The following is a 27,630-nucleotide window of genomic DNA, read 5'->3' as shown; positions in this document are numbered from 1 at the left end:
TCCATCCCTCCTCTGTGGCCATAACAAATTACCAGAAACCGGGTGGCAGAGGATGACAGGAATTGATTCTCCCACGGCCTGGGCAGGCCATGCTCCCTCCGACAGCTCTGCAGAGGATCCTTCTGGCCAACTCCAACTGCTGATGGCTGCATCAGTCCCATCTCTGCCTGTGCCTTCTCTCTGTGTCTGTGTCACATTGTCAGATCTCCCTCAGTCTCTTTTATAAAGACACCCATCATTGGTTTGGGGCCAGCCTTAACCCAGGGTGATCTCATCTTGAACTCCTTGACTCAATTATGTCTGTACGGACTCTTTTCCCAAATAAGGTTCCACTCACAGGCACTGGGGTTAGGATGTGGATGTAGCTTCTGCGGGGGCCACAGTTCAACCCCCTATGTTGTCCCTCCTGGGAAGCGACTGAGGGACCTGAACCTGCCCTAAGTCGAGGAGTATCAGAGGGTGATGGGGAAGAGGAAGGTGGGTCATTGGGTTGATTTGTAAACAAGGGAGGAAGGTGAGCCGGGATCTGCCACCTGCCCTTACAGAATGACTGGTGAGACGCAGAGCTGCTGTTAGTTCCTAGTCAGCTATTCAGAGTCTCAGTAATCAGGTAATAATAATGACATCAAATAAAGGCACCTCCAGAAAATTGATCAGGTTATGTATGGATTTCTTTCTCTCTTCCAAAATGAAAATTGCCTTATTGGTTCCATTATAAAATCAGACCATGATACATGTTCATTGTTAAATTATCAGGCGATTCAAAAGGTAAAAAGAGTAAACATCCCCCCAGATTCCACCCCTGTGATGCTCGTGCTTGACACTGGCCCGTTTCCTCCTGATGTTTTTCCGGGTGTGGAAGAACAGGATTCCTCCCACCTGTGGGTGTGCACCCACCCATGGGCCGAACCGCCACACCCAGCTCCACACCCGCTGCTACACCCACCTCCACACCCACCGCCACACCCACCTCCACACCCACCGCCACACCCACCGCCACACCCAGCGCACAGGCGGAACCGCCACACCCAGCACAGGGGCCGAGCCACCCTTGGCAGCTATTGTGCAGCTGACATCTGTCTTTTTTTTCTTTTCAGACAGAGTATCACTCTGTCACCCAGGCTAGAGTGCAGTGGCATAATCTGGGCTCACTGCAGCCTCTGCCTCCCAGGTTCAAGTGATTCTCATGCCTCAGCCTCCCAAGCAGCTGGGATGACAGGCGCGTGCTACCACACCCAGCTAAGTTTTGTATTTTTAGTAGAGACAGGGTTTTACCATGTTGGCCAGGGTGGTCTTGCACTCCTGACCTCAAGTGATCTGCTCACCTCAGCCTCCTAAAGTGCTGGGATTACAAGCGTGAGTCACCACGCCCAGTCTGACTTCTCTTGTTTTTGTCTTGTTTCGTCTTTTGGATCTTACTTAGGCTGTCTCCAGTTGTCAGTATGGTAAGTGTTCTCTCACAGGGACTAGCCTCTGTGCCCTGTCACCTTAGGGGTAGTGTGCTCCCTAGGAAGAGTGGCCTGACTGCTGTCCCCGGCCGCAGGTGTTACCAGCTGCTCCTGCAGCAGCCATCCCAGGCCCCAGCAGGAGGCGATTTTTCCCTTTCAACACCCTGCTGAGCCTCTCTCAGCTCCTCTCTGTCTCAGCACGAGGCTAGTGCCTTCGTGGAAGGCCAACTTCGGGCGGTAACCGTGGGGTCTCCCTGCCACAGGCCATGTTTGAGCTGGTCACTTCTGAGGCGTCCTACTACAAGAGCCTGAACCTGCTCGTGTCCCACTTCATGGAGAACGAGCGGATGAGGAAGATCCTGCACCCGTCCGAGGCGCACATCCTCTTCTCCAACGTCCTGGACGTGCTGGCCGTCAGTGAGCGGTGAGGACGGGACAGATAGTCACCTCCCTCAGGGCCCTTCTTCATCCCGGGGCACATGCTTGAGACACTGGTGACAAGTGCTTGATACTGGCTTCTCTACGTCCAGATGTTTGGAATGTTCCATAATAAAATATAAATAAATGAACTCATAAATCCAAACCTCACCACCCTTCCCGGCAGGGTGGCCAGTCACGTCCCCTTGCGTCCCTTCTCATGAGCACCTGTGCCCCACACAAAGCTCTGCACTGAGCATCCTGCTGGCCCCAGGGTGGAGTGACACTGAGTCCAGCTCTCTCAAGCATCATACCCATGGTTGGACAGGTTTAAACCAGGCAGGTCCACGGGAGTCTTGTGACAGGGACAGAAGGTGTCCATGTAAGCTGCTCCTTACCCTAGCAGAAAGTCCCAATGGCGCATGCAGGGCCCCCAGGCCCTGTGCAGGGTGCAGCCCTGGATTCCCACGTCCTCACCTCCTGAGTGCGTTTGCCATGGCTGGTGGAAGTGGCTCTGGGAGCTGTGCTTCCAGCAGGGACTGTGTGAAGCCTGGGCTGAGCTGCAGCGGAGGAAGAGTAGACAGACATCTGTCCATGGAATCCTGTGAAAAGGAAATGAACCAAATTGTGTGGCCAGGATGAAAGAGCACTTACCATCCCCAGGGCAGGCCACGGAGTTTTGCAGCCAGAAGCCACATGGGCTCAGCTGGGACAGTGCCTGGTGATCAGATGGGAAACCGAGGCGGGGCCCGGCGCAGCCCCGCTCTGAGCAGTGGGGATCTGCTCAGCATCACATGTGGTACCCTGGGAGCTGCTCGCTCTCTGTGGGCCTCCGAGTGGGTCTCTCCTCCGCGTTGACACTCTCACTTCTGTTTGCAGTCCCCTCACCCCCTCATGGCAGCCCCTTCTAGTGGATTTGGGAGGTGATGGCCGACGGGTCAGAGTGGCCTGTGAGACCCCTGGGCTTCTGCCACGGCACTTTTTTTTTTTTTTTTTTTTGAGACAGTTTCACTCTTGTTGCCCAGGCTAGAGTGCAATGGCGTGATTTCGACTCATAGCAACCTCCGCCTCCTGGGTTCAATTCTCCTGCCTCGATCTCCTGAGTAGCTGGGATTACAGGCGTCCACCACCACGCTTGGCTAATTTTTTGTATTTTTAGTAGAGACAGGGTTTCACCATGTCGGCCAGGCTGGTCTCGAACTGCTGACCTCAGGTGATCCACCCGTCTTGGCCTCTGAAAGTGTTGGGATTACAGGCATGAGCCACTGCGCCTGGCCCTGCCACGGCACTTCTGTCTTATGTACTTATTTGTATTTTACTGTGGAAAATTCCAAGCATGCAGAGGTAGACATCCATGTGCGCTGGTCACCAGCATCAGCAGTGGTCAGCCCAGGGGCCAGTCCCTACCTCCCAGGGGACCCTTCTGAAGCAGATTCTCGTGGTCATCTATTTTATCCTCAAACACATCAGCACACACCTGAAAGGTAAGGGCTTTCGGTGCTCCCAGCGCTATCAGCCCTGTGAAAACACAGTAATTCTTCAAGATGACCAAATACACCCGCAGTGCTCGGTGGCCCTGCCGATGGATCTTGTCGGCCTGTACACTCACCACGCACGCTGGTATGTCTAAGTCAGGCTCTCACGCTGCCCTTGGTGAGACAATCTCCCACCCTCCCCGCCGGGCACCCTCCACCCCAAGCCGCTGCCTCTTGCAGGTTCCTCGTGGAGCTGGAGCACCGGATGGAGGAGAACATTGTCATCTCTGACGTGTGCGACATCGTGTACCGTTACGCGGCCGACCACTTCTCCGTCTACATCACCTATGTCAGCAATCAGACCTACCAGGAGCGGGCCTACAAGCAGCTGCTGTGAGTGTGCCCAGCGAGGGGCTCGGGCAGGGGCAGCACCCAGTCAGCCATACCAGTGCTGGCCCAGGCTCCTTACACGGTGGCGCTTCATGTTCCTTCACCTCTGTGTTCCCAAGGTCCACATAGGCCACCTGAGTTGGCCAGGCTGGTGACAGTATCCCAACCCGGCACGTTCCAGGGTGTTTTGGTGTCACTAGAGAAACGTTAGCCCAGCCAGACCCCAAGAGAATCAGCGTAGCATCCACGGGACCTGGATCCAACGGCTGAGCAGAGCACTGTGCAGTTAGAAAAGATAGCGTGAGGTCAAGTGAGGTCACGTGGACAATTCAAAACCCTGGACATCAGAGACTGGGTTTGAACTAGTGACAGAGGCAGGGACGGGGTGAGAAGGAGTCTTGGTGGGGCTCTTCCAGCAGCGCCGGGGCGTTGATTGCTAAGCTGCCCGTTTTGAAAACTTTCTCTGAGGTTTAGTTGACAAGGTAATTTTCCAGCCAACGTGCCTCTTCTGAATTCTCTGCACTGAGGTTCGCGTTTCAGTGACTGGGGTTAGCCGGGGAGGCCATCCTGGCTCCACACAGAAGCACCGAGGGATTTTTCCAGTCGTAGTGTCTGCACATTGCGCCTCACTGGCTTTTCCACCAAGACATGGAATTCATGGTGCCCGTTTTGAGCCTGAGTCTTTGGGCATTTGGGTATTTTAACAGTTGGTGAAGGAAAATTGGAACTGGAGGGAATCAGGATGCAGTTTTTGGGGGATAAACACTGAGAAGGCAAGCATGTGGCAGATTAGGAAGCACTCACAGTACCCAAGAGCCCACTGCTGTGGCCCCCGCCAGGCCACGTGAGCACAGAGGCTGAGTGACAGGCAGAGCGCCCGACCCTGCCATCCCGCTGGCCCTGCCATTCCTGCTGACATGCATGTGGCTGAGCTCACCTCCAGCTCTCCCAGCCCTCATCCGCGCTGCAGCCCGGCCCACCGCCAAGCCCACCTGTCAGAAATAGTGCAGGCTGTCCTGTCGATGTCTATAGCCTGCTGCCCGTTCCTGTCACTATGTGGGTTTACCTTGCCACGGTTTCCCGCTGGGTGAAATCATCTAATTGTGCGTCTGATTCACAGACTTGGCCACACGGGGAGTCCTTGTCCTCCCACAGACAGCATATTGTGCCAAGGCTTCAAGGCCAGGCATGTGAAGCCACTATTGTTATCTGACTTGTACGTGAACGGTCTATTTTCCTTTTGAAAAAAAAACACAAAGGAAGAAATCAACATGTTTTCTGAGCCCGTGGGGTGTCTGGATCCTGGGAGGCTGTGAACGGGGAAGAGGAGTCTCGAGTTCATGCCTCCTGCAACCCAGAGACCTACTCCACGTGTCTGTGTCCCCAGCCAGGAGAAGGCGGCTTTTCGGGAGCTGATCACGCAGCTAGAGCTCGACCCCAAGTGCAAGGGGCTGCCCTTCTCCTCCTTCCTCATCCTGCCTTTCCAGAGGATCACACGCCTCAAGCTGTTGGTCCAGGTACAGCCTCCTCCACCTGACCCACAGACGGGGTTTCCCAGGCTTTCCTGTGGTCATTCCGGGGCCCTGTTCCGGGTCATTGGCTTTCTAGGAGGTCTCTTGGTTCAACAGATACTATCTTAAGCTCCTCCCATGTGTGCCAAGCACGTTCCTGGGCAGTGAGGGCGCCGCCCCTGCTCCCAGGGAGCCCCATCGCAGAGGGCACAGACTGATCCATGCACAGCCAGGAAGTGGGCATGGCTGTGGGGACAGCCAAATGGACCCACATGACGGGGGTGGCTGGCTGGCCACTGCCAGTTGCGGGGTGAGGGCGGGTCAGGAAAGACACGTGACGTGTAAGCTGAGACCTGGCTGACAGGGAGGAGCTGGTGGGGGCAGGAAGAGGAGAACATTCCACGCTGAGGGAACCTCTTGTGCAAAGGCCCCGAGACTGCAAGGTTCGTGGCCAGAAAGGCCGGCAGCGAGCTCGGGAGCGTGACCGGGACGGGAGTGGGTGTGGAGATGGGGATAGAGGCAGGTCCAGGGAAGACACTGGGTCCTGTCCTCAGGGTGATGGGAGTCACCTGATCAGACCCACTTTTAGGAGCTGGCCCTGGCTGCTCCAGAGGGTGATGGAAACAGGGAAGGGGTTACACTGGCCTGTGGGGCTGGGTCGGGGAGTAGGGGCCCGGCAGGGATATCAGGGAATTGAAATCTGTGACTGGATGAGAGAGAAGGACCAAGAGTGACTCTTCGGTTTTTACCTCGAGCAGTTTGGGGGTGTGCGGCCATTGCTGAGATGGGGAAGTCTTGGGGCATGGAGGACTCGGGATTCAGGGCAGGATGACCTGAGTTTGAGATGACTTTGGACAGTTCAGTGTCAGAGTTAAAGGGAGAAGTCGGGCAGGACCCGTTGGCATCAAGGTGGTAATTAACCGAAGAGACCGCCAAGGAAGGAGAGAAAGGGGCCTGAGACCAAACTCAGGGACGCAGCCAGGCCTGGGAAGGAACAGCGGTGAGGGAGGGGGAAACCCACAGAGCTGGAGGCATGGGAGACTGCGGGGGATGGGGCTTCCAGAAAACGGAGGCTCAGCCAGGCCCAGAGGCAGGCCCGAGACCCCCTCCGCCTGACAGGCCCAGTGAGACGGGACCGAGACCCCCTCCGCCTGACAGGTGCTGGGGCGCTGTCTACTGATGCCCTGAGCAGAGGGAGCCATTGGCAGCTGGGCTGGTGAAGTGGACGGTGTAGAGTGCAGCTGTGGTCCTGAGGGGCATGAGCTGAGGGGGACCTTAGAGCCACAGGTAGCAGAGGTCAGAGGTCAGACAGGTGAGAAGCCAAAGACCTACAGGCAGCTACTCCAAAAGAGCAGAATTAGAGAGGAGGCCCGTCCCAGGAGGAAAGGGCTCGGGAGCATGAGGCCAAGGAAGCAGGTGTCAGGAGACGCTAACAGAGATACCAACGTGAGGCACAGCCGGGACGGCGACCCCAAACCAGAAGACGCCTGTGATGAACACAATCCCGTGGGAATTTTTGTTTAACTTGGAAAAAGTGAAACGGAAGACAGTAACATTTCCTAATTATGCAGCAAAAAACATTTTAGGACATTTGACAGGGAAAGTGCATATGGATATATTCAAACCTTAGCTTCTGTAAGATGAAAACCAACAAGAAGATGAAGAGCCGTGGGAATGCAGTGATTAGGAAATGGTGGCATGGGGACAGCTGGGGTGGGCGTTCAGGAAAGGGCTCTGCACCATTCCAGAGAGAACAGCAAGTCTCCGCATCAGGCAGCATGCTGGGGACGTACTGAGAGGAGGCTGGCGTGGGAGAGCACGCACCAGGCTAGGGAACCCATACTGTCCTCCATTTGAGGCCACCAATGCCACCTGGTCAGATGCAGCTTTTATGCCTGTGAGAAAAGATGCACCTGGACTGTGCTGTTTAGCCAGGCTTTGGAAGTAGGGGGACAGCTAATGACAGGCGAGGTGACCACATACAGGGCAGAAAAAACAGGAAGGCGGCTGTGGGTCTCGAAGGTCTCTGGCTTGGCTGCCAGGCAGAGGCGGGCAAGTGACCACAGGAGAGGCCTGGGCTGCTGTCAGGGGAGGCGTCTGTGCTGCCGTGGCACCCAGCAGCCGGCAGGACAGGTGGTTGGTGCTCAGATGCACCCAGCCTACCTACAGGACAAAAGCCAGTCAGAAAACATGGGCATGGTGGCGATTGCTAGGAGGAAACCATGTAGATTTTATAGAGCAATGCCAAAATCAGAATTTACAGGTGAAAGCAGTGTGGGCGTAATTTTTTATTAATTGAAGAAAACTGAACAATTGGAGAAAAGACTCTTTCATACACTTTCATGGATAAGACCAAAGTTAACAAAGTTTCAGGGCCAAATGACAGTCCCAGGGAGGAGAGGGAAGCCCCTGGTCTCCCTACCCTCGTCCCGTAAGCATTTAGCTCCCCTTGGGGACAGAGCTGACCCTGACTGAGCTCCTGACAGTCCTCACTGCTGGATGCCACACACACAGCCGGATGCTGGATGCGGGCTCTCTTGCCCTCCATTTGTCAGATGGTGACTGTGTGCATGTGTGTGTGTGTATGCATGTGTGTGTGCAGGTAAGCACGTGTGTATGTGCATGTATGTATGTATGTGCACGTGTGCTTGTATGCATGTTTGTACAAGTGTGTGCATGTGTGCACTGTTTGCAGGTGTGCATGCATCGTATGCATGTGTGCGCAAGCATGTATGCACGTATGTGTGCACACAGGTCTGCATGCATGTGTATGTGTGCGTGTTGCAGCATGGGGCTGGACTGGTGCAGTAGGGAGGCAGTTACGGTCAAGGTGGGAAATGGGAGGAAAGATCAGAAAAGATTAAAGTTAACGCAGCCTTTCCCTGTGCGTAGAACATCCTGAAGAGGGTAGAAGAGAGGTCTGAGCGGGAGTGCACTGCCTTGGATGCCCACAAGGAGCTGGAAATGGTGAGTTTCGCCTCCTCTTGTGCTATATCCCATTGCACTGCTTTCCTCATCCAGGCACACGTTTCCGGCCCTGCTCCCTACGTGTCCATGTGTCTTTTTAGAAAATGCAAATTTATTTTAAAATTCACTTTTACAATCCAGAAGAGTCACTGGGACTTAAAAAATATACACCAGGTGTGGCTTGTGTAGAGCCTTCTTCACCCTGCTTCCTGGCTCCAGCCTTACGTACCCGCCCCCTGTCTGTTACTGTACTGCAGCACGGCCCTCAGGACACTCTACACTGGTGTGGAGCTCTGCGATCATGCACAGGCCCTGATTCCTCTCATCAGCTGCCTGGTATTGTTCTATGCAGGCATCTGGGGTGCACACAGACCCCAGGCTTGCCTTTGCCTGTTTCTCCATGTCAGAAGCAGTCTCTCCTCCCTCCTGTGAGGCTCACCGAGGCTGGTTCCCACTCTCCCTGGGCCCTGACATAGCCCTTTACTCTGAACCACACCACTCTCCCGTTGCCTGGAGCGCAGTCGCCCCTGTGCATCTCTGTGAGGGGATTCCCTGGCACTGCCCAAGAGCCTGGGGCCTTTGCTGCCCAAAAGTGCAAGGACCATCTCCTGACTCTCAGAGAGAGACGGCTCCTCCTGGATGTTTGGAGCAGAGCAGGGGTTTTGCAGGAAGGGCCAGCGAGTATGTTTCAGTCCTCAGGAGCTCTTACCATGCGCTCTGCCGCGTTTGGCTCCTGGCATCCGCTGGAGCTGAGAGCCAGCTTTTGGCAGCTGTGCTAGGGCACCTCCATTGAGCCAGTGATGCCGTCATGGCGGAGAGCAAGGCGGGGGGCATCCATATTCCACTTCTTTGTCACCCCATGGCAGAAGCTTAGTAAAAAGAGTATCACCCTCAGTGGGCATCTGATGGTCATTCTCAGCCACACTGAGACATGAGGACTTCCTACCCTAATGCAGTTGGTTCCCACCTCGGGCCTCTCCTGTCCCTTTCCCAGACCAGTTGGCCACCAAAATTCCTCTGGTAGTGACACGCTGTGCCTAGTGGGGAAAGGCTGGAGCCTCAAGCAGGGTAGCCAGGGGACATCCGCGACCTGTGAGCCAGGCAGCATCTCTAGGGGCCCATGCCCACCTCTGGAAGTAGAGCTTCCCTTTTTAAAGTTCTTTTCTACTTTCATCTTCATTTTCCTTATAATGAAAGGTATTCTCTGTTTCTAACAGGCTTGTGTTTTAAAAATAAAGGTTTGTTTTTTCTCTGATTTATAAAAGTAATTATACTCAATACCAGGAAACTCAGAAAATGCTTGTAAGTAAAAAGAAAACAATAAACTTCAGTAGCCACTTCGCCTTCCCTGCCAACAGGCTGCAGCTCGCCCTAAACAGACACCTGTGCATGCACACCTGTGCACAGCACACTCGCAGGGCGCGGACATGCTGCAGCTCCCCCTAAACAGACATACACATGACACACACACAGCACATACATGGCCATACATATCACACACAGTACACACTGCACACACACATACACGGCCCCATAGATCACACAGTACACACTGCACATACACACAGCACATGCTTATCACACAGTACACGCAGCACACACATGCATGGCACGTACATATCACACACAGTACACATTGCACATGCATACACACAGTGCACACACTGCACATATGCATAGCACACACACACAATACTGCACACTGCATACACACAGGACACATGCACACACATGGCACACACATATCACACACAGTACACACTGCACATGCATACACAGCACACACACATGACACTGCACATATGCACAGCACACACTGTGTATACACAGCACACACATGCACCGTGGCACGCATGGCACACACAGCACACACACACCACTGTATTCTTTACCAAAAGGGCTTGTGGTTTAGAAACAGCTGTGCCCCACATTCGAGTGGAGCATGTGGAGTCCCCCGCATTCACGGGGAGTCCCTGCCTCTTCCTGGATTTCTGTCCTTGCGTATATGCATAGATCATAATCATTTTAATCAAATCTGTTGATGACTCTTGAGGCTGACAATCGTCTTTCTCATTCTAGACAACACAGCAGGGAGCCCCTTGCACACACTTCTCTGGGCATGGTGCTCATTTATGTGCCTGACTGGGAGCCTGCGGCGAGCCTGGCCCTGTGCCAGGCCCCATGCATCAGTGCGGAATTTTCTTTCTTCAGTACGAGTCCTCAGGAGTCCCAGAAAGTGTGGGATTGTTAGGCCCCTTGGTGCCTGGGTTGCCTCCCAGGAGGGTGTGGGGAGAACAGCCCAGAGCTCTGCCGGGCCGTCCAGCCTGCGGAGGAGGAGGGATGCCTCACGCATGTCCTTTCTGGAGTTTGCTTCCTAGCAAGGACAAGGCACCAACTTTCTGCACCGAAACTAACAGGTTTTCCCACTTGCCATTGTCCCACAGGGTGCTAGAAAGAGGAGCTCCAGCCCCGATTGAGACTGGCCGGCCAGCCTCAGCTGTGGGCACAGTGCCTGGTCACAGTGGTCACTCAGCCCTCTCTGTGGCCTGACGGAGCAGGAGGAAGGGGCTGGGACAGCTGGCTCTGGTGGCCTGATGTGCCCTCCTTCTTGTCCCAGGTGGTGAAGGCATGCAATGAGGGCGTGAGGAAGATGAGCCGCACGGAGCAGATGATCTGCATTCAGAAGAAGATGGAGTTCAAGATCAAGGTGAACTGCAGCGATTGGTGTCAGCCTGTACCCATGCACGGGCCCCTGGCCCCGCCCTGCCCCAGAGGCACAGATCACCACGCCTGGCTGGCCTTCCTTAGGTCCTTGGTCACTGGCCACACTTAGGGTCCCCTCTGCCCCCTGACCTCCCCAGCTGAAGCCACCCCACCTGCCACCAGGCATGAAACACCACCACGATGGCCCAGACCTGTCTCCTGAGAGACGGGAGTGCAGGGCTAGTGTGCAGCCTAGAGCCATGCGGGGTGTGGATCCTCCTCTCACCTGCCAGCTGCGTGGCCTTGAGCAGTCAGTTTATGTGGAGGATGTGGTGGGGGCTACTCCAAGGATCCTCAAACCAGGAGGATTTGGAAGTGACCAGCCTCCCTAGCACTTCACAGGAAACTTCAGGCACTTGTGAGCCCCTAAGGTCCCCTGGGGCCTGACTTTCTGGGAACTCGGCCACAGCAGCACACTGTGCCCGCAGCAGGTCCCCGAGACCAGGTTTGGTTTGGGAGCTGAGCCCCACTCGAGGAGGCAGAGGCGGTCTTCTGGGCATCCCGTGGAGCTCCACATGGGACTGACTGCTGGGTGCCAGGCGCCTGCCCCTGAGTTGCATCACCTGCCGAGTGGCCGTTCAGCTGCAGGCCTGGCCTCCTTGCCCCGTGGGTCCCATTCTTTCCTCTCCACTGTGAACTCGGCCCCTTCTCTGATTCTGCATCCCACAGGCAGAGCTTGGTGGGGGCAATGATGACAGACACTAGCTGCCACATTCACAGGCACACACACGGTATCCACACAGCAGTGCACACACGTAAACAGCAGTGTACATGCACGCAAGCACATGCACACACATGCACATACACTGAAAGCTCACATGGGGGTACACAGAACACAGTCCACACACATAGACACAAGTCCACATGTGCAGCACACACACACGCACAGCACACTCATGCCCGCAGGGTGCATCTTCTCTCTCTCACACACACACACACACACAGCCCTGCCATTTCTCTGCATCCGTCCAGAACTCAGCCATTCCGCCCACTTGTGCCTCATGTGTCGGGGCCCTGGGCAGGTGTCAGGGAATGTGACAGACGCAGCACTGGGGGCGTGTCCTGGAGAGGGACACCGTGGGCACAGCCCGCCTGACGCCCTTTCCCCGCTGCAGTCAGTACCCATCATCTCCCACTCCCGCTGGCTGCTAAAGCAGGGTGAGCTGCAGCAGATGTCAGGCCCCAAGACCTCCCGGACCCTGCGAACCAAGAAGCTCTTCCACGAAATTTACCTCTTCCTGTTCAACGACCTGCTGGTGATCTGCCGGCAGATTCCGGGGTGAGTCAGGGCCCAGGGCGCTAGGCGCTCTGGTGGACGGGGGAGTGTGCTGGGCACTGGGTTTGACTGGGGCCGGGGTGCCAGGCGCTCTGACGGGCAGAGGAGTGTGCTGGGCACTGGGTTTGATTGGGGCCCAGGGTGCCAGGTGCTCTGGCGGGCGGGGGAGTGTGCTGGGCACTGGGTTTGATTGGGGCCCGGGGTGCCAGGTGCTCTGGCGGGCGGGGGAGTATGCTGGGCACTGGGTTTGATTGGGGCCCGGAGGTTGGGGGTTCGGGACAGAGCTTGGGCTTTTGGATCAGGTTTAAAGGTCTGTTCTGCTGAGGCCCAGCTTTGGGCCTTTAGCCAAGGTTATTTCACGTTCCTAAGTCTCAGTTTCCCCTCCTGTAAAGTGGGGGTTTTACTCCTAGGGCCATGAAGGGCCCAGCCCGGCAGCAGGGTGGCCATGGTAGGGTCATCAGGGTTGGCAGGACCACAGTGCTGTCCAGTGCCCGCACCTGGGATGGGTCGCCCTTTTGGGGTGCGGGAGATGGGCGTTCAGGTGGGAGCTTCGGAAGGAGGTGGAGATGAGCCAGCACCGTGGAGCAGCCAGGCTTGCTGGCCTGCCAAGTGGGGCTCTCCTGGGACCCCCATGGGCCTCCTTGGGGCTGACACACCTGCCCTTCTCCCTGATCTCCAGAGACAAGTACCAGGTATTCGACTCAGCTCCACGGGGACTGCTGCGCGTGGAGGAGCTGGAGGACCAGGGCCAGACGCTGGCCAATGTGTTCATCCTGCGGCTGCTGGAGAACGCAGATGACCGGGAGGCCACCTACATGCTAAAGGCATCCTCTCAGTGAGTGCCTCGCCGCCACATGCCCAGTGCCACCCGTGGCACCTTTCTGTGTGGCCTCAATCCTACAGGCCTGTCCCCAGGTGGAACAAGGCACCACACGCTCTGCATGGGGCCAACCTGCCCATCCTTCCCATCCAGACCCTGCACCAGTACTTTCTGTGGCGCCTCTGGGGGTGCCTGCAGGTTCCTGGATGCGTGTACCTGTGTGTGCACGTGTGTACCTGTGTGTTCACGCGTGTGTGCACATGTCGTGTGTGTGCACGTGTGTACCTGTGTGTGCGCGTGCGTGTACCTGTGTGTGCGCGCACGTGTGTGCACGTGTGTACCTGTGTGTGCACGCGCATGTATGCACGTGTGTACCTGTGTGCGCGCGTATATGTGTGCATGTGTGTACCTGTGTGTGTGTGTGTGTGTGTGTGTGTGCGCGCGCATTCCCTTGGGGCTTCAGACTCTGGGCACGTCCCTCTTTTTGGATGAGCCCTTTTAGAGCCCCAGTCAGGCTGAGGAGGAACCACCATCCTCCTCCTCCCTGCTGCCACTTGCTTGTGGCCTTGAGCTCATTTCTTCACCTCTCTGAGCAGCTGGGACCCCTGCCCTGCAGCCCTAGGCCCCCCAGGAGGGCCAAGCAAGCTAAATGTGGGGAGAGATGCTTTGCAGGCCCTGAGCCTGGAACTGTGGAGGTGGCAGTGAGCTGAGATTGCACTGCACTCGTGGAGTGGAACTCCCTTGTGGCCTGCTGAGCTGAGGCTCTGCCCTCCTCCCGCCATGGCCCCACAGCTGCCCCTTACGCACAACTCACCAGATATCCTCCCCTGCCCAGACCTGGGGCTGCAGCTGACATGGACCAGGGCAGGACCTGTCGGGATGAGAAACTGTGGCTTTGGTGGTGTGGCTGTGGCCACGGAATGTGCTCTTACGCGTTACTTGTTACCTTGTGGGCTCACCCTTACTGCCTGACTTTTGAAAGCATCACACGGGAACAGGATTGAGGGGCTCCCCCGTGCCTTTCCGTGGGTTCGTGTGTGTGTCTGACCCTGGACCAGCCCGTTTCTGTGGATCCCCCAAGCTGTCCCTGGGGTGGGCTGGAGCGGTGCTCAGGATGGTGGACGCAGATCCGAGGGGCGGCTAGCTGGGAAGCCTCGTGCCACATGGTGGGGGGGTCGCCGCTGAGCTGCAGCTGGGGCACTGTCCTCTTCCCTGCGCCAGGAGTGAGATGAAGCGTTGGATGACCTCGCTGGCCCCTAACAGGAGGACTAAGTTTGTTTCGTTCACATCCCGGCTGCTGGGTAAGTCACCGGTGGGTAAGGGGGCGCCATTTGTGCTTGGGCTGGCCCTGCCTGATGCTGCAGGTGCACGGTGTGCCCTGCCTGGACGGAAGACCTCCCTGAGCTGGCGGTCTCAGAGGCCTGCACGGGCCTCCAGGGGCTGCTTCCTACTGGAAGCTTAGTACGGGCCAGTAACGCGGCTTGGCCGCACTGCGCGAATGTTGGATGGGCCTTAGGTGACAGGTGCCACAAAGTCACCAGGAGGAGTTTGGACCAAACTCCACTGCTGTTTTTAGGTTTGCCAGTTGTCCGAAAAGCTTATTAAATAGGAAAAAAAGCCAGGTGCAGTGGCTCATGCCTGTAATCCCAGAACTTTGGGAGGCCGAGGCGGGTGGATCACCTGAGGTCAGGAGCTCAAGACAAGCCTGGCCAACACAGCAAAACCCTGTCTCTACTGAAAATACAAACATTAGCCAGGTGTGGTGGTGCGTGCCGGTAGTCCTCACTACCTGGAAGCTGACGCATGAGAGTCGCCTGAACCTGGGGTATGGAGGTTGCAGTGAGCTGAGATTGCACTGCACTCCAGCCTGGTGACAGAGGGCGATTCTGTCTCAAAAAGAAAAAAGCACAAGTCCAGCAGCCTTATGGAGAAGCTGCTAACCCTGATCACATAAACCCTGTCCTGACCACCCCAAACCACTCCCAGGGCCATATCCCAGGTACAAAAAGTTCCTTCTGAAGTTGAAACTAAGGCCCCTCACAGCCTTTATGCATGTATTTCTTCCCAGAACTCCTGGCTATGTTAATAACATTTTCTTTGGAAACAAATCCTCTTCTTCCTCAGATGAGCCCTTCTCCAGTTGCTGTGGGAGTTTTCTTATTCTAGGCAGAGCTCAGCTGCGGGCTTGGTGGGAGCAGGCAGGTGGGTGGCACAGTGGTGGGGACGTACCTGTGCCTCTTGTCCCTCAGACTGCCCCCAGGTCCAGTGCGTGCACCCATACGTGGCTCAGCAGCCAGACGAGCTGACGCTGGAGCTCGCCGACATCCTCAACATCCTGGACAAGACTGACGATGGTGAGGCCCAGGGACCGCCCCTCGGGGCCCCCAGGGGACGCCGTAGGGAGCCTTGCCCGGCAAGAGATGAGGGGGAGGTGGAGAAGCATCACCACTGGCTGATGGGCTGGTGCCCTGCTGTGTCTCTTGCTCCCTGAGACGTTCTGCTTGGACACCGCCCATCCTGGCTTCACTGGCCTTTTCTCAGCATGAAGGAGGAATTGTTTTCAGTGCCTCCCTGTCCTCCCCTAGAGCCGGCAGGCCCCACCTTTCCTCCTTCACAGTGGGCCCAGCCCAAGCGGGTGGCTTCGTGTCCCCTTCCCCTGGTCCTGGCCTCAGCGCCTCCATCACAGTGTGAGGGGACAACCAGGAACATCCTAACCCTGACCTCACCCAGACCCGACCCCGACCTCACCCAGATCCGTACTTGCAGCTTCAGGTAAGCCTGTGACCACCAGGCTCGGTGCCCCATGTGGGCCAAGAAGCCGCCCCCAGCTCCTAGCCACCCCTGCTGGTGTCATCAGTACCAAGTGAAGTTCCTCCCAGCCCCTGTAGAATTGAACCCATTTCCCTTTTCACATCACATCCCTGTCTCCACAGTAATTGTTCCTGATCCAAATCCCCAAAGTATACAACCGCATCTTCCCCGCTTCCTCCTCTCCTGCCGGGTCCTGGTGGAAGGCCTCAGGCTGGGACCTCCAGGGGAGGCCTTCTCCAGGGAGTCCCTCTTGTGAGCTGTTCCCAAAGGCCCAGGGGCTCTCCTGCCCTCTTCCCATGGAATGTAACTAGCCTGCTCCCCTCCCAAATGAGACCTGCAGAGGACATGCCCCAGGCCTCTTAGCTCCAATCAGCCACAAGGTCTGAGCAAAGACCTGGTGATCTCCAGGGGAGGGGAGAGGTGGAGAAACAGGGCAGGGAGGAGCCAGGTGATGCTGAGACTACTGGTGTTGCCAGTTCACGATGGGCTCTCTCCACTGACCACACCAGCCCTGAGGAGGTCAAGCCTGGGAGGATCTGCTCAACAAGAGGCTAATGACACAGTCCAGACCGGCTAACCACGCACTCAGCTGCCACCCCCGCCAGCCCCTTGAATGCCTCCAGCTCTTTGGAGTGGCCCTTGGGGTCTCCTGGGCTCGTGTAGGGCAGCACAGAATTGCCGAGGGTCCCAGAGCGGGTTCCAAAGTCAACATGGAACTGCGTGGCACGGAGCAGGTCTTGTTCTGTGCGGATGCCCACGCACCTCCCAGCTTATGGGGGTGAATCGGGTCTGAGCATCTCAGCAGAGGTGTGCAGAACCGCTGCGTTTTGGGAAAGGCCAGCTGGATCCCTAGTGTCCTGCACACAGGTGGGGGCCCTGGCTGGGAGGGAGCCTCTGTGCAGCCTGCGCCCTGCAGGAGCACCTGACTTTCCCTCCCTCCCCTCCCTGCACAGGGTGGATCTTTGGCGAGCGTCTGCACGACCAGGAGAGAGGCTGGTTCCCCAGCTCCATGACTGAGGAGATCTTGAATCCCAAGATCCGGTCCCAGAACCTCAAGGAATGTTTCCGTGTCCACAAGATGGATGACCCTCAGCGCAGCCAGAACAAGGACCGCAGGAAGCTGGGCAGCCGGAACCGGCAATGACCCCACCCCGGGGGCTGGCGCAAGCAGGGCCTGCGGGAGACCCTGACAGAAGCTGGGGGCTCTGGGAAGCACAGGCCAGCGCCTCCCCAGGTGGCAGGATCTGGCTTGGGGTGCCCGGCCCTCATCTCTGCCCACACAGTGCGTGCTCGTGTGTCTTGGCCCCTTGCTCGCAAACTGGATAAAGGGTGCCCAAGCCTCTCCTGAGGCATTTGTAAACAAGAAGGTTTCCGCAGTATTACACCATCTCCCTCGTGCCTCCGAGGGGGTGGAAGGGGGTGGGCACGCTCCAGGGCCCCCCACGCCCCTGGCCCCCTGGGACTGGAAGAGGCTCCCAACCCAGAGTGTCCCTGTGGGAGGCAGGCAGAAGGTGACAATTGACATGATTTCCTGCACGCGTCCTCCTCTACCTTGGAAGCAGTTAGAATCCACCAGGCACAGATGGGGCCGCCCTTGCCTGACAGAGCTTGATGAACAGCCCTTGGTCTCCGGTTCCCAGGACTGAGAGCCCAGCTGCCTCTGTTCACCCTTCCCCGGGCCTCTGCCAGCCTCTGGCTGCACGGTCAGGCCCTGCTCCACAGCAGGCCTGCCAGAGCTTGGCTGGGGACCCCTCCCACCTCTGGCTCCCTGATGGGCTGGAGGTAACTTGTGTCTTCTAGCCCCTTAAGGAGCCCAGGTGTTTTAAGGAATGAATTGGTCACTGCATCTTGTATCGATTATGGTTCTGAGAAAAGCAAATATCACTTTTGGCTGCATTAAAAGAAGCATCATATATAAAATAAAAGAGATGAAGGTCTACTCTTTATTGCCCTGGTACACAAAGGAAGGGGGTGTTTGGTTCCAGGCAGTGAGAGAGGAGCACCCCTTCAAGGCCGGTGGAGGAGGCACTCCCCAAAGGAAGGGCTGGAGGCGGTTTTCCGAGGAGGAAGGAGCAGCCAGGGCCTTGTCTGAGCATGGGAGCAGATTTGGGCCTCCACTTGTAGGACTCCAGAAACAGAAAGGGGCTGTTTGACAGCTGGGGGCGCCCCTCTGCTGCAGTGGAAGTGAGGACACAGCTTTGGAAGACCGCAGAGGCCCCGAAGTGTCCATGGTGGGGGGCCCTACGGGGATCTCACCACAGGCGTGGGGCTGGGACTTCTGCACTGCCCAGACGCAGGCCCTGGGCCCTTCACACCCTCAGCTACCCAGAGCTCCACTCCCTCCCCTCGCCCCCGCTCCACCTCAGCCTGCCCAGGGGTCCTGTGTGCCCAGGACCACGCTCTCTGCCAGGACACAGTTTCCCTGCTCTCCAGAACAGGCCTCTGGTTTAGATCCACTGGGACTTTGTAGCGTCTTCCCACAGGCCACAAAAGGGTGCTCGTTGGTCCTGGGACCTCAGAACCTCTGAGAATCACAGGGATGCCAGGTGTGTGACACTGGTTCCACTGGAGAGGGAGGCCCCCCCCTGGTCCCAGTGAGGGGCTGTGATGCACCCGTGGGTGGGAGAGTGCTGCAGAGTGAGGAAAGGGAAAGAGGGGGCCATCTCTTGTCCCTGGAGGGGAGGGTTGGGAAGGAGGTGGGTGGCCATTTATCCCCGTGCCTTTTGAGGCTGGAAAACAGTGTGTTGAGTTGGATCATCCGGTCTGATGAAGACTTTGGTTACTCAAGGTTATGTGAGATGAAGTAAGTTAACCAATTAGGAAAACAGGTCAGTTTCATAGCACTCCTTTATAAGCAGAATCGTTTAACTCAGTGTGTTTTGGGGAGACTGGTCGAGTGGGAAGCTGCTAACAGACTTGGATGAGGCCTTGGACCCCATCCCCCAGTGTGTGAGAGGTGTGCGGGCACCACCTGGGCTCCTCCAGTGTCCAGGAGGAGAAACTCATGGCAGGAGACTGCCGTGGGGAGCTCAGGGACACCAAAGAGGCCAAAACAGCTGCTAGAGAAAATGAGTTTTTGAAAAAGAGCAGCTTGCCCTCCAGCAGCATTGCCACTCAGGAATCTTCAGAAGCATTAAGCTGTCCCCAAGGGGTCTGCTGGCCTCCAAACTGTCCAGCCCTTCCCTCCAAAGGCTCTGGGGACTGGGGTAGGCCCCAAGTTCCCGCTTCCCCGCTGCGCCGAGCAGGTTAAATGATCAAAGGATCGAAGTTTACATCTCTAAATGCTTCCGAGGTGGGGACCGTGGACCAGGCTCCTCACCCTCACTCCGCCCCGACGCTCTGAGAGTGAAGTGGGGTAAGAAGAGCTGGGAAAGCCATTTTCTCTCCCTCAACAGACGAACCGTGGGCGTGGGGGCTGCCGGTTCGGCCCAGCCAGGCCTGGGATTGAGAGTAGGAAGCAGGGGCGGGCAGCATCCAGCATCCACCCTCGACTCATCCTGCTCCTGAGGCTCCCTAGGCAGAGGGGTTACCTGGGGGCCTGGGGCTGCGGGTCTGAGCCCGCGGATGGGGCCCTGGCTGCGGGACTCAGAGTCACAAGACGTCCCCCAAAATAACGCGGCCTCTGGCTGGGAGCGCCGACGGCCCCCACCCTCCCCAAGCCCGGCCTCAGGGAGCCGCGGGCCCCGGGGTCTCCGTCGGCCTCTCCTGCCCTCGCGCTTCCCTCCTCACGGAACGCTCTGAACCCCAGCGGAGCGGGATGGAGGGCAGGCCCTAGGGAGCGCGGCGAGCGCCTCGGCCCGGGCCCAGGCAGAGGAGTCGGCGCTGGGAGAAGGGGCCACCCGTGGCCCCGGCAGTGACGGTGCCCCAGGCCGGGCTAAGACCGCTGGCCGCACGCCGGCTGCGATGCCCTGGCGGCCCCGGCGCACGCGCACCGCGCACGAAATGCGGCGCGCTCCCGCGGCACTCCAGCCGTGGTGCACGCGGACGCCGGGCCGCGCGGCCCCGCGCGCGCTCACGTGCACGCCACACGCGCGCGGGCTGGGACTTGCTGTGTGCTCACGCACGCCCCGGCGCCCCTGCGGGGAATTCGGGCGCGACTCCGGCCCGACGCGCGTGCACAGCACCCACCCTCGCCCCCGCGCCCACCCCCGTCCTGAGCCCTCGCCTGCGCGCGTTCACTCTCTGGCACACCTGCACGCGCGGACACGCACGCGCAGACATACGGGCGCGCGAGGAGTGCAGCCGAGTCGCGCCGCGGCCGGGCGCGGCCCCTTTATTCGCTTCAGGAGGCGGAAAACTTTCTCAGCGCGACGACCACGAGCGCCAGCACCACGCAGGTGGCCAGGAGGGCGGCGATCACGATGGCCGCGATGGCGCCGGGCCCCAGCGACCCTGCGGAGGACGGAGGACCACGTCACCTGCCAGCCCCGGCCCGGCCGGCCCTCCTCCCTGCGCCTCCCGCCCCTCCTCATTTCTCCCTCCCCCGCCCCGCTCGTACCGCCGCCCTGGTCCAGCCGCTCCTGCGCGGTGCTGTCCTCGGGTCCTGGCGCGACGGTGGGAGCTGGGGGACCGGTGTCTACGGGCTCCCGGCCGGGGCTGGTGCTCTCCACGGGGCCTTCTCCCGACGGCAGCTCGGCGGGCTCGTTCCACAGCGTGGGCACGGGCTCCTGTGGAACATCATCTGCAAAGCCAACGAGAGGCGCTGGGGCCCCAGGTGACAGGGCCGACAGGGACGTCACCCCCTACCTCTAGGTTAAGCAAGTTGCAAGTTGCAGGTGGCGCTGTGTGAGGGGTCTGGGCTCAGCGCTGCACTAGCCCTGACATTTCCCAGGCTGGGAAGCTGAAGCCAGTGCATTGCTGCCTCCTGTAGGGCAAGGCCGGTGGGTGGGCAGGAGTGTCTGGTCAGTGTAAGGGGATCTCACCTATGAAAGCCCTTCTCTGCTCATAGGGTTGGGAGTTGGCAAGATTTGGGGTACCCAGGGACCAGAGAGCAGGAAGGAGACATTCTCAGTCCTGCAGAAAGCACAGGCTGAGACGCCTACGTGATAACCCCCGCCCTGTACCCTCACCAGTCAGCCCACCCCAGTTGTCCTCTCCCACCCATCACCCCAACCTTGGGCCATCCATCCCCCACAACCAGATAGGAGACCCCAGAAACGCTGGAAAGCTCAAGATGGGGATGGTAGGCCAGCTCTTGGCCTCTCCAGCCCCGCCGGACCATCTGACATCACAGTGTTGGCAGAGCAGGGCCTGCCCATGTCCGATTCTCTCTCTCTCTCTCTCTCTCTCTATTTTTTTTTTCTTTGAAACAGTCTTGCTGTGTCGCCCAGGCTGGAGTGAAGTGGTACGTTCTCGGCTCACTGCAGCCTCTGCCTCCCAGGTTCAAGCGATTCTCCTGCCTCAGCCTGCAGAGTATCTGGGACTACAGGCACCTGCCACTATGCCCAGCTAATTTTTGTATTTTTAGTTGAGACAGGGTTTTGCCATGTTGGCCAGGCTGATTTCGAACTCCTGACCTCAGGTGATCCGCCTGCTTCGGCCTCCCAAAGTGCTGTGATTACAGGTGTGAGCCACTGCAGCCGGCCCCATGCCCTAATCTCAACTGGGATAGAGACTGATCCAGGGACACTCGACCCTCAAACAGGTCCCTTGGATGAGCTTGGGGATGTCCTGAAACCTCATCTCTTTGACTCCAGCTACTCTGTGGAACTGCTTTTATCCCCATTTCAGAGACAAGAAAGCCAAGGCTTGGGGATAAGGTGCCGCGATGGTGAGCACAGGTGGGCTGAAGCCCTTGGACAGTTGCAGGAGTGGTTGTGCTGCCCAGAAACAGTGTAGGGAGGTTACCGTTCTGTGAACAGACCCTGCCGGCCAGCCTGTGACCCTAGGGCACCTTTTGTCCCTGCCGGTTCCATCCCTGAGCGCTGGGGCAAGACTGAAGCCAGACACTTGCCCTCCTGTTAGGCTCACCAGCACCCAGAGAGGGGGATGCTCGAGAGGACACAGAGGTCCTTCCAGGGTTTTCTGGCCAGTTGTGTCCATCTAGGGCAAGCCACGCAGAAACATCAGCCAATCCAGACTCAGGGTCAGTCTTAAAGTAAATGGGCCTTCCCAAATGTCAAAGTCAGGAAAAACAAAGAAAGACTGAAAGGTTCCAGATCAGAGACTGAGGAGACAACTCAATGTTCCTGGATGGGGAGGGAAAGGCCTGTGATTGGAGACGCTGGGGTCCGTTGGTGAAGTTTGAACAGTGGCTGAGGACTGCCTCAGTGCTCATTTCCTGGTTTTGATAGCTGACTCTGGTGTGTACGAGAATGTCCTTGTTCTTAGGAAGAATTTAGGGGCAAAGGAACATGACTTCTGCAACCTACTCTCAAATGATTCAGCATTCAGATAGAAAGAGGAGTCAGCAATGTAGCAAAATGTTGGCAGTTGGCAAGACTAGGTGGATGGACTCCTGGAGTTCATTGGATTGTAAAGTGCACATCTTTCCACAATAAAATGTTAGCAGGTCCCTGGCTTCCGAGCCGCTCTCAAGCCTGGAGAGGTCAGTTGCAAGGCTCAGCTCCGAGACTCAGCTTGCTGACCTTTCAACTGACCTGCCACATTCCCCAGGGCTGGCCCAAGGGAGAACCCCTTTCCAGAAAAGATCTCTGGCAGGAGGCCCCAGGGGTGGAAGGCCCACTGGCCCCCAGCTAGGGGGAGGCTTCCCTCCCGAGGGGCCCAAGGCTGGACTGCAGCACTGATGTCTGTCCAGCCTCCCACCAACCTTGAAGACCACCCTGAGAGGAGGGGAAGTGACCTAGCCAGGCCTCCCATATCGCAGCCAGAGAGGCAGGGGTCTGCAGCCATGCAGCCCCCATGGAAGGCCTCAGGCCCCTGGCGTGCTGCCTCAGGCTTCTGGGGGCTGGGCAGGTAAAAGGCCTGAGTGTGCCCACCACCTAGCAGGCGCCAGTGTCTAGGCTCACTGACTGCCTGAACATGTCCAAAGAAATGCACAAATGACACACCCAAGATAGACTGTCAGGCAGACACCTCCCGACATCTGGAGGCCGCGACAGGGCTGCTGGGTACCAGGCCCAGCTGACCCGGGTGGCATCTGCGGGAATCAGCCAAGGAGTGGCAGGCCTCCAGCCCCTGAGAAGGCAGGGCTCAGTCCCCGGGCCAGCGCATCAGGGGCAAGCTGCCACCCTTGAGGGTATCCTCTGAGCAGGGCAGTGGGGAGCCCCACTCAGGCCCTGTCCCTGTCTGTCCTCCATGACCCAGCCTGTCTCTGCTGCCCCCACCACCAGACATACCTGCCCTGGCCTCCTCCCACTGTACACAGCCCCCTCCTGCCCAGCCAGGCCATGAAGCTTCCTAATCAGGAGGGCTGGGGCCTATCCTTGCTCCATCAGGCTCTCACCCTGGACTTCATGCCCCAATCCACCTTCCTGACTTTTGAGATGGGGGTTCAGACTATGCTGTCAAGCATCTTGCACAAGGAGGTAACTGTGTGAACACCAGAATCTTCAGCTGCTGCCTCTGGCCTGGGGCACACCTCTGGACGCAAGCCCAGTTGCTATGGGTCTGCAGCCGCTGGCCACCACAGGAATCCCTCACAGGCTGGCCCAGGACCCATCTGTACCCAAGCAGCCAGGGCCCCAGGGGCCACCAGCTCCCTGCCAACCTAGTCTGGTGCCCAAGTGGCAGACACATGGGCTCGAAATGACAGCCTGCACTCAGTCACTGATCCACCAGGAAAAGGGGTGCTGCGGCCAGGGAGGGGAGGGGGCCAAGGCACTTCTTATCCTCATCTGTGTTTCTAGAATTTGCTCCAGTAAGAAGGGAAAGCAAAGCTGAAAGGCAATTTCCATCTTCCCCCAAATCCATCCTTCTGGGAAGCTGGGGGCAGATCAGTTTCCCAGCAGAAGTCCTATCCGGGGAAGGCGGAGATGGGGCAGGAGCAAAGGTGTGGAGGAAGGAACTCGTGGCATGCCAGCCAGGTAGTGAATAGGCCAGGGTGACAGAAAGTGAGGGTGGCAAAGAGGTGGTGGCACTGAGGACCCCAAGAAAGTTCCATCTGCCTTGGCGGTACCGAGGCTCAGACTGCATTGACCAGAATTAGCTATGTGGTGTGACTACGCGCTCTGACCCAGGAAAGCGGGGACTGGTGGCACTGCCACAGGCCTGGGCACCATGGGCTCTCTCCCAGCCCCACTGGCCCCAGCCGCCCTGCCTTTTGGTAAATAAGTTTGTTCTGACCACAGGGCCCTGAGGCCAGGCGCCTGTGCTCACAGACACCCTTTGTGTAGGCCATGAAGGGCCTTTTCATCCCTGCCCTGGCCTCCTGCCCACTCAGCCCAGCCTGCTACCACCTCAGTGGCTGAGGCCACAGGCTCCCAACAGGGAGGGCCTGTGCCTCAGATGGGGCCTGGGCCTCAGCCCGCAAGGCTGCTCCTTCCCTTCCTGTCTGCTACAGGACCCCAGCCTACAGAGCAGAGGGCCGTGTACACACCTGCCCAGAGCTCCCAGCCCAGGGGTGGGGTGCTAAGAGCCTCCCAAACGCTCTTCCCCCCAGAATAGCAAGAACAACAGCCAGAACCCCAGAGACTCCAGGGTTGGGATGGCATGGTCTGGCCCCTGCGGGGAACCGCCTGCTCTTGGTAGAACACATGGAGGGAAGTGGGGCAGTGAGGCCAGGTGAGGTCCTGGCTGTCCCCAAGGCATCCTGTGGTGGCAGAGGAAGCCCATCCACCCACATTGATTAAGGACAGTCTGACCCAGGAACTCTGGCCGGCAGCCTGAGCCGGGAGGGTCAACCACACAGGAGCAGAAATCTGGGCAGGAGCCACAGGCAACCCGGGAGCCAGGGCCTCCCCTTCCACCCACGTGGACCACCAGGCTGGAGAAGCAGCTTCATCCCGGTGAGGGGGCTGCAAAGATCACAGCCCCAGGATCCAAGCCGTAGAAGATGCCACCTTCCCCTTTAGGTCCCTTCCCCCAACTCCTGGAGACACCGCATGGCTGGCTTAGGCTGGCGCCTCTTCCACCACAAGGCAGGCTGGCACCCTCCCAGCCTGCGGGAGGACGTAGAGTTCTGCTGAGACCACCTGGTGCCAGGGAGGGGCTCAGACCACGGAATCCACATTCCCCTGATGTTCACTGAGCACTAACTGGATGTGAGGCCCATCCCAAAAGCTCTGCACATCTGAACTCACGAGGCCTCACAGCCCCTGCAAGTGAGGCAAAGCGTGGTGGTGTCACCATCCTACAGATGAGAAGGCACAGAGAGGTTAAGAAACCGCCCAGCCAAGACTGAGCACACCCTGGCCTCGAGCTTCTTCCTGGGGGTCCAGAGAGAAGCCAATAATCCCCGGGGCTCCTCGCTGTCACCCAGACCTCCCAGGGTGTGGCCGAGGGGGCTTCCCCAGGCCATGCTCTCACGACTACAGTCCACCTTTCTCACAGATCCACGGGCACCCTCCAGAAGGCCCAGGCTGCAGGGTCCCTGAAACCCGCTACTGTGACACAGAAGCCGGCTGCCCTTTGATCCAACTCCTGGCTAACAGGAGCAAAGACCACCTGCAACCCGTCAGTGTCCTTTGTCTCTCAGGCTCTGAAGCCAGCCTGGGCCAGTCTTACCCTCCCTACAGGGCCCTTGGGAGCCTGCCGGAGGCCTCCCTTTCGTGGGACCCCAGACTTGGCCACTTTGATCTCAGTCCAGAGGTCCACACCGTTTTGTAGAGGGATCTTGGGCCTTGTATTCTCTCTCTCTCTCTGGAGCCTTTCCCAAGATGGGGACAGTACCTGGGTCCTCATTCTCTAAGGACATCGCAGAAACCAGCAGGGAAGCTTTTGAAAGTAATCAGCAAGGCTCTGCACTCCTCTGGCCCCTCAGCCACTTGTCATGTGCCTGGTACCCCCGGCTGCCTCCCAGACCTGGGAGACTTCAGATTTTAAAGTGCTAGAGCAATTCGCATGTCCCCCCAACAGCAGAACATCCCTGGGCCTGCCCCCCAAGTCGTCCTCCTTCTTCAGAGGCCATCATCCCTGCTAACCATTTCCTGAGACATGCATCCCACACAGCTGCTGCCAGCCGGCCTCACAAGAGCTCTTCACAGCATCACCCCAAATAGTCGCCCCATCTCCTGTGAGGGGCTTCCTCCCCAGTGAACGTTGAAGAATCTGGCCCCAAGGTAGTTATTGGCCCTGGGAGGCTAGTGGTGGCAGAGACAAGGGCCTTCACCCCTTACCTGTGAGCACCGCAGGGACCAGAACCCCGGAGACCAGCAGCAGCGCCATGCGCAGGGCCACACAGGATGCCATCCTGGCCGGGAGTGAGCGCGGGGGAGCGGGACGCAGGGAGGACTGCGCTGGTTACCTTCAGGGCAGTGAGAAAGAGGCATCGAAGGGCTGGGAAGGGTTTTCATCAATGCAAACTCTGTCCTCCTGGGACACCGTGCCCGCCCCCCCCCCCCCCCCCCCCCCCCCCCCCACAGCAAGAGCTCACAGAACAGACCTGCTTTCCTGAACCTGGGAGCAGCCCCACTCTTGGAGCGGGAAAGAGGAAACTGCCTGTGCTCTCTCACTCTCCATCCCCCAGCACACACGCGCCTCCCACACTTACTCCGGGACCACTGAAAGTGAAAGGTTTTCAAGCTTTCTTGTGCAAAAGAATCACCCAGGGAACCTGAAACATGCAACTGCCTCTGGCCACAGTGTTTCAGTGGGGCTTGGGTAGGCCAGGGAATCTGCACGTTAGTGCCTGTGGCCTGGGCTTGGGGACATTTGGCCTGAAGCAGGCAGCACTGAGTGCAGGATGGATGGACTCGTTCACCTCTGGGTTCTCCATGCCTGGCCTGGAGTAGGTGCTCAGTGCTTGTTGAAGAAGGACTTTTAAAGCAGTTTTGATCCAAACCCTCAGGCAGCTCTAGTCTTTCCTAAAACGCTCCTGTCTCCTCTTTTGCTCTCTGCTCCCCTAGACCCCTGTGCACTTACGACATCCATTTCCAGGCTGGGCCTGGCTCAGAACCCACTGCCCACTCACTGCCCACTGCTCCTCAACAGCTCCACAGGGTATCTGACGAGCGGCTACAACTTACAGTGTCCAAAGCAAACCTTGACTCCACTGCCCCCTTCCCTCACTCAGTCAATGGAATCCCAGTCTCCCTGCTCCCAGATGTTCTAGCCACACAATGAAGTCATCAGAGGTCTCTCTTTCCCTCACTTCCCACGTCCCAGCCCTCAGAGTTCTGCCAGCACCCCCTACTTCACACCTTGATGGTTTCCCACTGCGCTAAAGGCTTGCCTCAGCCCTGCTCAGCTCCCCACCCACGAGTTTTATGTTTCAGTCCACTGGCCGTGACTAGGCTCCCCCAACAAACCCCCCGATCCTGCCTCAGGGCCTTTGCACGTTCCCCTCTCCCTCTCCCAGAAGGCAGTCCCTGTGGTCATTATGTGGCCACCCCTTCCATTCCAGCCTCAGCTTGCTAAGTCAACCCCTTGATCCCACCATCACTTCACTTTTAATTTCTTTTTAGTGTGCATATTTATATGAAATTACATTGTACTTTTTTGTTAATTTTTTGAGGAGCAACACATATTCTGTGAAGCACACAAAATTTTTTTTTTGAGACAGAGTTTCGCTCTTGTTGCCCAGGCTGGAGAGCAATGGCACGATCTCAGCTCACGGCAACCTCTGCCTCCCGGGTTCAAGCAATTCTCCTGCCTCAGCCTCCTGAGTAGCTGAGATTACAGGCGCCCACCACCA

At 57.9% G+C, this 27,630-nt stretch overlaps 2 protein-coding genes across 4 annotated transcripts in view; one reads left to right on the top strand and one right to left on the bottom strand.

The window, feature by feature from the left end:
* The window catches only part of NGEF (neuronal guanine nucleotide exchange factor), a 104,073-nt gene extending 86,270 nt beyond the window's left edge, over positions 1-17,803 (top strand). The window contains exons 5-14 of one of the 2 annotated variants that reach the window (XM_026447348.1): positions 1,712-1,872; positions 3,581-3,733; positions 5,118-5,247; positions 8,134-8,208; positions 10,826-10,915; positions 12,087-12,250; positions 12,927-13,082; positions 14,289-14,368; positions 15,317-15,421; positions 16,832-17,803. In XM_026447348.1, the coding sequence (XP_026303133.1) occupies positions 1,712-1,872; positions 3,581-3,733; positions 5,118-5,247; positions 8,134-8,208; positions 10,826-10,915; positions 12,087-12,250; positions 12,927-13,082; positions 14,289-14,368; positions 15,317-15,421; positions 16,832-17,022 (1,305 nt within the window). In that variant the 3' untranslated portion in view covers positions 17,023-17,803. The remainder of the gene's footprint in view (positions 1-1,711; positions 1,873-3,580; positions 3,734-5,117; positions 5,248-8,133; positions 8,209-10,825; positions 10,916-12,086; positions 12,251-12,926; positions 13,083-14,288; positions 14,369-15,316; positions 15,422-16,831) is intronic. The other variant, XM_023188557.2, reaches the window with a different exon arrangement.
* SNORC (secondary ossification center associated regulator of chondrocyte maturation) lies at positions 17,799-27,179 on the bottom strand. Of its 2 annotated transcripts, XM_023188558.1 has the most exons (4): positions 26,380-27,179; positions 26,114-26,241; positions 20,377-20,559; positions 17,799-20,270 (listed from the first exon to the last, which is right to left on the bottom strand). In XM_023188558.1, exons 2-4 carry the CDS (start codon positions 26,184-26,186, stop codon positions 20,161-20,163), a joined length of 366 nt encoding a protein of 121 aa, XP_023044326.1. In that variant the 5' UTR covers positions 26,187-26,241; positions 26,380-27,179; the 3' UTR covers positions 17,799-20,160. The 2 variants fall into 2 exon arrangements, with proteins under 2 accessions (XP_023044326.1, XP_023044327.1); XM_023188559.1 differs by lacking the exon at positions 26,380-27,179 and having other exon boundaries at positions 26,114-26,254.
* Positions 27,180-27,630: the final 451 nt, after the last annotated feature.

The sequence above is a fragment of the Piliocolobus tephrosceles genome, chromosome 11 (genome assembly GCF_002776525.5).
Source record: "Piliocolobus tephrosceles isolate RC106 chromosome 11, ASM277652v3, whole genome shotgun sequence".
In the NCBI taxonomy this organism is placed as follows: domain Eukaryota; kingdom Metazoa; phylum Chordata; class Mammalia; order Primates; family Cercopithecidae; genus Piliocolobus; species Piliocolobus tephrosceles.
Note: the sequence above shows the minus strand (reverse complement) of the source record. Positions and strands in the feature narration are given on the sequence as shown.

Coding starts and splice junctions, on each gene's coding strand:
- SNORC (XM_023188558.1), bottom strand. CDS start 26,186: ATGGCATCCTGTGTGGCCCTGCGCATGGCGCTGCTGCTGGTCTCCGGG. Junction 20,560..26,113: donor GGTCCCTGCGGTGCTCACAG/GTAAGGGGTGAA, acceptor TTGGCTTTGCAG/ATGATGTTCCACAGGAGCCC. Junction 20,271..20,376: donor GCGGCTGGACCAGGGCGGCG/GTACGAGCGGGG, acceptor CGTCCTCCGCAG/GGTCGCTGGGGCCCGGCGCC.